This window comes from Anomaloglossus baeobatrachus, chromosome 9, assembly GCF_048569485.1.
Source record: "Anomaloglossus baeobatrachus isolate aAnoBae1 chromosome 9, aAnoBae1.hap1, whole genome shotgun sequence".
Lineage (NCBI taxonomy): Eukaryota > Metazoa > Chordata > Amphibia > Anura > Aromobatidae > Anomaloglossus > Anomaloglossus baeobatrachus.
Genome location: NC_134361.1, coordinates 29534901 through 29545393, shown reverse-complemented (window position 1 = coordinate 29545393; position 10493 = coordinate 29534901). Strand labels below are relative to the sequence as shown.

At 40.4% G+C, this 10493-nt stretch overlaps 2 protein-coding genes across 2 annotated transcripts; both read right to left on the bottom strand.

Annotated features, from left to right (window-relative positions):
• Positions 1-5057: 5057 nt before the first annotated feature.
• LOC142251759 (olfactory receptor 5B12-like) lies at positions 5058-6005 on the bottom strand. The gene has a single exon (XM_075324810.1). It carries the CDS (start codon positions 6003-6005, stop codon positions 5058-5060), a length of 948 nt encoding a protein of 315 aa, XP_075180925.1.
• Positions 6006-8897: 2892 nt separating this feature from the next.
• LOC142251758 (olfactory receptor 5B12-like) lies at positions 8898-9833 on the bottom strand. The gene has a single exon (XM_075324809.1). The coding sequence runs from the start codon at positions 9831-9833 to the stop codon at positions 8898-8900; it is 936 nt and encodes a 311-aa protein (XP_075180924.1).
• Between the last annotated feature and the right edge of the window lie 660 nt (positions 9834-10493).

The window sequence follows — 10493 nt, the reverse complement described above, 5'->3', positions numbered from 1 at the left end:
TGTATGCAGTTTTTTGCCCAAAAAGAAAAAAAAATGACATGGGCTTCGCCATATTTTTGTATGCTAGCCGGGTACAGCAGGCAGGTACGGGCTGCCCCCAACCCCCAGCTGCCTTTTTGTACCCGGCTGGGAACCAAAAATATAGAGAAGCCCTTTTTTTTTAATTATTTCATGAATTTCATGAAATAATTAAAAAAAAAAAAAATACATGAGCTTCGCCTAATTTTTGAGTCCAGCCGGGTACAACTAGGCAGCTGGGGATTGGAATCCACAGTGCAGGGTGCCCAAGCTTTCTGGGCACCCCCACTGCGAATTGCAGTCCGCGCTCACCCCAGAAAATGGCGCTTTCATAGAAGCGCCATCTTCTGGCGCTGTATCCAACTCTTCCAGGTGCCCTGATGCCGGGTGGCTAGCTGGGTAATAATGGAGTTAGGGCTAGCTGTATATTATCAGCTAGCCCTAAGCCCGAAATTCATGGTGTCACGCCAATATTAGACATGGCCACCATGAATTTCTAGTAATGATAAAAAAAAAAAAAACCACAACACACAGAAAAATATTTTTATTAGAAATAAAACACAACACAATTAGTGACTCCATCTTTATTGAAATAAAGAACCCCCCTCCGCAGTAATCCTGGGTTAGGGTCCCGCGCCGTCCAATCCGGATCCAATATCATCTGATCAATTTGCTGGAAGGCAAAGCGATCAGATGATGTGTCAGGTTAAACTACGTGAATCACATCACACATCAGCTGATTGTATAAAAGCCATTTATACAATCAGCTGATGCATCAGTAGAAAAAATAAATAAATAAATAAATAAATACATACTCACTTATGTGCTGTGCTGATTACCGGCAGCTCCTGGAGCGATCGATTGGACGGGAGTCTGATCCTGTCCGATCGCTGCAGCAGCTGCCGGTAATCAGCTGATGAAGTCCCCTGACGGCAGGATCAGCTGATAGCTGGCCGGGCGCGAAAAAGCCGGCGACACCGCGAGACTACGATCAGCTGATGCGTCAGGTGACTGCATCAGGTGATCAGCACCAGGTCCTGCAAGCAAGGTCCTGCCCCGGGGAGACTGCACACAGCCAGAGCGGCGGGACCAGGAGGAGATGGGAGCGGGCATGGCACCGGGACCCTGCAGACAGGTGAGTATATATGACTTTTTTTTTTTCTACTGTTCACTTTGGTTTTCGACGCTGCCTCCACCTCCCGCCCAGACATGGCGCCGCACGGAGCTGACATGGCACCGGACGGGAGGTGGAGGCAGCGGTGACGGTACCGGGAGGATTCATGCTTCTGTGTTTACCAACAGACGGAATCCTCTTCCTGTACACGTCACTGTAGTACCCACCCCTTGCGTTTATAGCTGCGTTTTTAGTCATAGAAACGCGGCTATATGCGTTTTTCATTGCGTTGTTGAACATCTCATTGAACTCAATGGGTGAAAAACGCAGAAATAATTGACATGCTGCATTTTTGTGGTCACCACAAAAACGCAGCTACAAAACAACGCTGTGTGCGGACAGCACTTATGAAAACCCATAGACATTGCTGGGGAAGCAATGTCACTGCGTTTTCAGCACAAAAACGCGGTAAAAAACGCCGCTAAAAACGCAGCAAAAACGCCTAGTGCGCACAAGGCCTTAGTGGTGTTCATGGAAAAAAAATAAGTCCTCCCCCAAAAATAATCCCTAGCCTTTTTTTAGAAACAGAAATAATATATTGTAAGACCCTGTTTTATTTTTGCAAAAACATGATAGTTACTTACTATCCCGCGCAATGCTGGGCAATACAGCTAGTGTTTAGTAAGGATCAGATTGGACCCTCTACAAATATATTCTGGTGGGATCACGTCAACCATGTTGGAAACTTATAATACACTTAATATGAGGATTTTAAGATGGTTGTCTGGTAGTAATCTATTCAAGACCTATCCATGATATAGGTCATCAAAATTAAATCAACTGAGGTCCAACAGCCCACATTCCCAATGATTAGCTAATATTTGCTTTGGCACTGCTACTCCGTACATTATTCATTGGTAGCTGATGGTGACTGTACATTATCTCCCAATCATTTGAATGGGAAATAAACTGCTCTTGCTATTTATTAAAATGGCCTTCTCCTGAATTACATGTATTTCCTAGTTTTCAGGGTTTGATCAATAAATGTCCGACTTCCGGTACCCCCAATACTCAGCACAAGGAAGTGCCTTAGCCTTTATTTGTTAATTGTGTCTATGTAAAGAGTGACGCGAACGCGGCATCTTGATTCTGCTGAATGAAGAGATCTCAGAAATCCAACACTTATCTGTCCACATTTGATGGAAAATAGGCCTTCAATGTTATAGTCCTGACAAAGAGTGCTGTACATCGTGTCCCCATTTATAATGCAGGCTCAGGAGCTGAGCTCGCTCCATACCCAGTGCATCTGCCTGTAACAGCAACTACTGGAGATTTCTTTTATCACTTAGGTTTAAGCATTTCATATGCATATCAACTGAAACACTGATTTCTCAGTAAGACTATACAACTTAGGGATAGCGGGGAACCAGTGCTCCTAAGCTGTCCCTCAAGCTTAGGGACCCTATGCTATCCTTAATCTCATGGATACTCTTGATGGTGGAGAAGCCTGAGTCTCCTACATGGCCTTGCTCCTGACCAGTCCTGATCTAATTCCCTCTCCGCTCCCCCCCAGGGAGGGACGAGACAGGAGTGTGTTGAAACCACAGATAAAGACAGACAGGGGAAAACCAAAACTCTGTCATATAGCACACGCACAAAGGTAAAGACAATAAGAGATTCAGGAGGAAAAATAAGAGCAGGAAGAAAGTACAAACAAGAGGACTAAAATCCACAACCGCTCCAAGCAATAAGCACAACTTTAACCACAGAGTCTGGGACAACACACCTCACAGACCAACATAGAAAAAACTATAGCTGGCATGGGTAGAAGTATATTCCCAGCATAAATAGAAGGGGAGCAGATGTGATAGGTCTCCCCACAACATTTGATTAAAGGAGCAAGCAGATCAGTAGAGATTAACTCTTGCTAGCCTGCCTATGAATTACGATACAGCATTTTGATGCCTGAATCTGTCTGTGTTCATCCAAGATACCAGAGAGAAACCATTGGTAATCTGATCAGAGTCCTAAGCCGCCATGACAGTTGGCGAAGTTATTATTATTAATGCAAAACTCCATGTGACAATTGCTGAACTTGTCTTTTGAAACAGCCACATGCATATATAAATAGGGTTTTTCCTTGGGGGAGGGGAGAGTGTAATCTAGAGGACAGGTTCCCTTAATATCTGGCATCTGATCATGTCAATCTAGTCAGATTCGGTGAGATTCAAATATTTGGGTAGAATAACCTTATAATAGGTTCTTTTCAAATAAAACACTTTTTAATGTTAGATATAACTAGAGATGTATGATATAATATAGATTTTTGTTTCTACTGTTATTTAATAGAATTGCTCTATTGCTATCAATATATTTATAGGATTATTCTGAAGTTGTCTCTTGAGCAGCTCACAGCTCTGCAGTCTCCTTGTTTCCTGGTTTTTGGGGGATGAAGGCTGGCTCTCTTCCTTGAGTGACAATTGTGGTGAATAGCAGAATTGACTGTCATGCGGTGTGAGTCTGACGAGAAACCTGAGGCTTCTGGTTTGTTGAGCCAGAGCCGACCGTCGCCTGGTTCTGGTTCACTGGTCTTCCGCTCTGTAGGAGTTAATCCCTGCTGACTGGTGAGCAGGACCTAAATGCTCAGGTTGCTGATTGCCAAGTGCAGTTGTCTCCTCCCTATTTAATGCACGGCTTCCTTCCTGTATGTGCTGATGATAGCTTCGGCGATCCCGGTCTTATTGTTTCTCCTTTTCATGGTGATCTGTGCTGTGCATTTGAGTGGTGTGAGCACTTCCCAGTTGTGTGTTTATTCCTCCCCTTTTTTGTTACTCCCCAGTACACGTATTGTCTCTCGTGTGCATGTTGAGTGCTGTGTGTACACGTTTCCGTTCTCCCTTGTCCGTGTCGTTTTGTGGAGTTTTGTCTTTGTGTTTCCCATACCGCCCAAGGGTGGGGGAAAGGGGAGTAAGATCAGGGCCCAGACAGGAGTTAGGGTCATGCTGGGGGCTCAGATCTGGTTACCATCAAACCTACCTTTGAGATAAGGGAGAGGGAAGGGTCGCAAGTCTGAGAGCCAGCTTAGGGGCCCCTATCCAATTTCCAAATACCTGTGACACTGAAGTCTTAGCAAAACTTGTGCTTAGCTTTATCATTCTTCTTTAGCATATTCAGCTATCAGTGTTTTTGGTTTTTTTTAAGTCTACACACTTATTCCTTTGTTTCCATATAGAGAGAACACAGTGTACATGAACGTATATGAACAAGCTCAGAGTCTTGATTAATAAATCTTCCTCGGAGGTTGATGATGATAGGGGATGATGATTTTTCAATGTTTTATCAGTTGTCAGGAGCTGAGAGAAAGGAAGAAGAGGTTATTATGAGATAACTGCTTGAAAGAAATCCAAGGCTGAAGAGATCACACTGGAATATGAGGAGCTAACACCTCTCTTGGAATGTAGGAACCGTACATACTAGGCCAGGTGAATAAGCTCATTGGAAACAAGCTGAACACTGCGTAAGATAAAAGCTATCATATCAGAAGATCCACAGACAGAAAAATTAAGTCAATTGCAAATTTGCTAATTTTCATGCTATCTACATAATTAAAGCAATTTAATAACATAAGAATACTCCTTTAATTATTCTTAAAAAGGAAAAGTATCTTCAAAGAGAAAAGAGCCCTCTCCCAAAAAAAACTAAATATTTAACAACTTTTAAAAGGTTAAATTGTTTACTTAAAGGAGTTGTCCAGTCCTGTGGTGATAATCTGCAGTCACTCTATGTGAATGCAAACATCTGAATCCTTACAGAACGCACACTGCATGCTGTCAGGATTATCCAATATTGCGATCATTCACATGGCCAAAAGTATTAGTTTTCAAAAAAACATTCTAATCTACAATATATATATTTAGTCCATAGATTAATGTACAATTTGCAAAATCTCAGCTTTACACTTCCCCAGTCTACGTCTAAATGCGGTCTTTACGTCTTTATTCTTCAGACTATAAATCAGTGGATTCAGCAGAGGGATAATCGCTGTGTTAAACAAGGAAACCAGTTTTTTGGAGCCCGGACTATTACTTGGTACTGAATATTGAAAGATGAGAGTCGTGTAGAGCAACACGATTAATGTAAGGTGTGAGGAGCACGTGGTAAAGACTTTTCTTCTACCGATACTGGAGCGTATCTTCATTATGGCCCTAATGATAAAGAGATAAGAAGTTGAAATGAGAAAAAATGGAAAAATTGCGTAAATGATCAGTCCTTGTATCTTGGAAAGTGTCTCCAGTATAGACTTGTCACTGCATGTAATATCCATGAAGGGGACGAGGTCACAGAAGAAGTGGTCAATCTCATTGGAGGAATAACAAGAGAACATGGATATTAACCAAATATAAGGAACGACTTGTATGAAACCAAAGATCCAACAGAAAGAGGCCAACAGAAGACAAATCCTAAAGTTCATAATAATGTTATAATTTAAGGGTCTACAAATAGCCACATACCGGTCGTAGCTCATGGCCGTCAGTATAAAAAGTCCATGTCCCGATAAGGATCCAAATATGTATGATTGTACCAAACAGGCCAAGTAGACCACCGTGTTGTCTCTGGTGATGAAAGTTAGAAGGACCTTATGTAGAGAGACAGTGGAAGATGTCATGTCCACCACAGACAAGTTGGCAAGGAAGAAATACATGGGAGTGTGAAGATGGGAGTCCAGGCAGACCAGGAGAAGAAGACTCATATTTCTGATAAGAACAGTGAGATAAATGACTAAAACCAAAACAAATATCGGAGCCTGGAGCTGAGGAACATCGGATATTCCCTTTATGATGAAATATGTGATAATTGTTTGATTCTGCTTCATTCTTACATCCCTTTATAATATGACACAATGAGAGATTAGGCCTCCTTTTATGCCTAAGGTGTTTAGAATTCCATCTACTTCATTTTAGCTAATGGCCAAGTCTGAGCTTCATCAGGGGAACTTTCTAAAGGTCTGTTTTTAGATATGAAATCAAACGCAACGTTTGTTTTTTTTGGTCTAGAAAAACATTCCCATGTAGAAGGTCAACAGGGTATCAAAGTCATAAAGGATTCAATCAATTATTTTTACCTGATCTTTTTGATTTTCATCCCTTGTGATTGTGAAGTATTAAAATAGACCCAAAGTTAAAAAATGTGAACAATCAACCAATAAAAATCATTTTGAAGTACTTGGAGAATTTCTCAGAATGGTGGCCAGGACCATGAAGAGTTATTTAAGGGCCTTTATGATTCAAGTCCACAGATATATTTTCCACAAAGTCGTCATTCCCAAGTAATTATTATTAATTTGTTGCATGTTTTGCTATATATGTCACAATCACAGGACCATAAATAGGAGACAACACAAATGAGATAATTACCATGTGACAATCGTGTGTCTCAGACCAATATATATAATATCGCAGTCAGACCTGGGATCACGGCTACTTTATATCTCTTCACTTTCCTTCTAATTAATCCCTTTGTTCTTCTCGGTTCCCATGAGACTCATTATTCTTCTTACATCTTTGTGAATTGATTTCTATTGCATTACTTCGACATTGAGTTACATATGGATATGGTAGATAATTAATGACATTCTCATATAAGGGATTTGTTGTATTTATTTTCTTAGTTTAATAATATCAATTAACACTAATAATGGGACGTTGATGAGTAATTTTGGCACAATGGACATAAAGCACCGGGCCATATAGTTCTATATCACATGGGATTTGCAGCTATGGCCGATGGTACACAGTATGCGGAGCCTGAAAAGTACAGATCTATTATGTAATGGCCATTCCCAGGTAGTGCCGGTCAATATCTATTAAATGAATAGGAGCTGGGCCGCAATATCCAACAATGGCCTCTAAACAGTGTAAGAAGTTGTGCCATCCCAGGTCTATACATTATGTACATCAAGCCATGGCAGGAGCTGCCAATAAGTGATCCTTGAGAGGGCAAGATGTCAGACTCCTACCTATCTGATCCTATCTTAAAGATTTCATAAGTGGGTAATTCTTTCATTTAACTTGTTTGATGGCCTTTTCTGTAATGTATGTAGCTAGGATTTATGACAAGATACAAAAAGTATGATGGGATCACCTTGGCAATGACGGACTGGTAACAGAGCACACTGTCAATGTACATTGTAAGGAGAGAATGCAGAGAAATTAGGCCAGCCCTACTGCCTAAACAGATATCACTTGTGGGGATTGGGGCTGGTCTCTGTTATCTCTGCTCACCATGTTCTCTTTTTACAATGCACACTGACAGTGCACTCTTTTGCCTGCTCATCACTTCTAATTAGCGCCAGCGACGGAGCGCACTGACATTGTGCACTGAAAAGTAATATTGCAGAGTGACAAGGGAGCTCATACTGAACATACATCAGAATTGAGTATCAGAGCATGCCTAGTAGAGCAGCCTCTGAATTAGATGTCACTGATGATGCTTCGTTTGCCTCTGTACTCTGATGACACATTGTTTGGGTTTCCCAATATGCACTGTGGATTCTCAAATGAATCATCATCAAAATGGAAGTAGGTAAAAAAAATAGTAGAGAAGGAGCAATGGGGACTTTCTAATTAAAGTATATTCTAAAAGTGATTAGATTATTACATTAACTTAGCAGACATTTAGGATTAAAATCAGTGTTAGTTTCTGATTACCCATTTAATTGTTCGTGAAGGGGTGTGACCACGTCTATAAATGCAGAAGTTTTGGAACTTGCTCGTCTGGAGAATTCAGGCATGTGTTACCATAAGGCCAAGAAGGAAAGATTTGTTGCTGGGTATCAAACACGTTAGAAAACATTCAAGACAGTTGACAATCTTCCTAGAAATTTCACCCCAAGGTCACACTGCTCAAAGAGTTACAAAAAATTCAAGAGCTACTTAAACACTAAAGGCCTCAGTATGTTTAATGTTTGTAACGGTACAGTTAGAAATAGACCAATCTTGTAATGCCTGTTTGGAAGGGTTGCAAAGTTAAAGTTTCTTCTTTCTGAAAAAAAGCCCCATGACAATATGGCTAAAGCTTGCAAAGTTGCATCTGAACAAACCAAAAAACTTCTGGAACAATGCCATATCGACAACCAAGATGAAAGTTGAGATGTCTCCAGCATGATGGTGGAGGGGTGATGAATTGGGCTTGTTTAGAAAACACCGGACCTAGGCACCTTGGAGTCATGACCATGAACTCCAAAGTATTCTAGGATCAAATATGAGGCCATCAGTCCAATTACTAAAGTTTGTTCAAAACTGGGTCAACAGGACAACGATCCCAAGCACAGCAGAAAATGCACATTAAAATGGATGAAAAATAAAAATAAAATTCACACACTGCTCCTGTAGATCGTTGATCATCTCAGGCTGTAGATACCTAATTTTAAGACCGATCTCATGATTTTTTAATTACATCATGAAATATATTACCATGGAATTCCAATAGGTGAACATAGTTTTTCTCATGACGGTATCTGGTGCCACATATGTGAATGGATAACAAGAAACATAATGCTGGCCAAATTATGTTTCTCGTAAAACCAACTAAATGTTTTATGTCTCTTAGGCTTTAGATGCCCCCAAATTTGGTGTTAATAGCGGTAACGATCTTGATCAGTTCAGTTTATTTTATTGCAAATAAGTCAAAACTTTGAATAAAGTTTTACTTCTATAAACAGAATAACCTACAATTTCCAAATTTAGACCGTAGAATTATCTACATTTCACAAAATATCAGCTTTACACTTCCCCAGTCTACGTCTAAATGCGGCCTTCACATCTTTATTCTTCAGACTATAAATCAGTGGATTAAGCACAGGGACGATCGCGGTATTAAACAAAGAAAACATTTTTTTTGAGCCCAGACTATTACTTGGTACTGAATATTGAGAGATAAAAGTCATATAAAGCAGCATGATTAATGTGAGGTGTGAGGAACACGTGTAGAAGACTTTACTTCTACCGATATTGGAACGTATCTTCATTATGGTCCTAATGATAAAGAGATAAGAAGTTGAAATGAGAAAAAATGGAAAAATTGCGTAAATGATCAGTCCTTGTATGTTGGAAAGTCTCTCCAGTGTGGACTTGTAATTGCAAGCTATTTCTAGGAAGGGGACAAGGTCACAGAAGAAGTGGTCAACCACATTAGAATAATAACAAGATATCATGGATATTATCCAGATATAAGGAACGGTTTGTATGAAACAAAATATCCAACAAAATGAGGCCAACAGAAGACAAATCCTAAAGTTCATAATGATGTTATAATTTAATGGCCTACAAATGGCCACATACCGGTCGTAGCTCATGGCCGTCAGTATGAAAAGTCCATTTCCCGATAAGGATGCATAGAAATAAAATTGCACTAGACAGGCCAGGTAGACCACCGTGTTGTCTCCTGTGATGAATGTTAGAAGGATCTTATGTAGGGTGATAGTGGAAGATGTCATGTCCACTATGGACAGGTTGGCCAAGAAGAAATACATGGGAGTGTGAAGGTGGGAGTCCAAGCAGACCAGGAGAAGAAGACTCATATTCCCAACAAGAACAGTGAGATAAATGAATAAAACCAGAACAAATATCGGAGCTTCAAGCTCAGGAACATCGGAAATTCCCTTTATGATAAAATAGCTGATGATTGTTTGATTCTGCTTCATTTTTCCATTTGTTTATAGTACCTGAAACACATTGAGAATTTTCTATAGTTTACTTACATGGAATAAACTAGATGTATTCATTTACTAGCACCAGACTTACATGTGAGGAACCTCTATGTACTGCCAAATGAAACTGGTTGCATACAGATATACGGTATGGGTGACGTATTATGACTTGGAACATGTGTGAAGCTATATTGGGCACATCATTCATATTATTAGTCAAATGTACAGCTAAAGTGCTTCAGGTGATCCTATTATATCACTGTTCTTTGATACAGAAGAATAGTCCATGTCCATCATGTTCTGTAAAGCCATTCATTAATAGAATGGGGAAAAATGTGCACAGCTGTAAATCTACTAGAAATGTTGGAGGAGCCTTTATTGAAGAAAATCATTAGCTACAGAGGCAATCAAGAACATTCTGTATAGTGAGATTAATGGGGGAAATAATGGCACTCCCACAAATGTATCCCTGCAGAAAACAATGGCCCCACCATTTCACAGAATGTGAAACCATAAAACCAGCACAAGGCGCCCACCAAAAGCCATCTGGGTGGTGCCACAGCCATGACTAGGCACAGTCTACTTGCCCCATCATTCGTAACCAGTCAGCCCTGACCATCCACAAACCTTTCATACATAGCTGTTTGCTGAATG

Coding starts and splice junctions, on each gene's coding strand:
- LOC142251759 (XM_075324810.1), bottom strand. CDS start 6,005: ATGAAGCAGAATCAAACAATTATCACATATTTCATCATAAAGGGAATA.
- LOC142251758 (XM_075324809.1), bottom strand. CDS start 9,833: ATGAAGCAGAATCAAACAATCATCAGCTATTTTATCATAAAGGGAATT.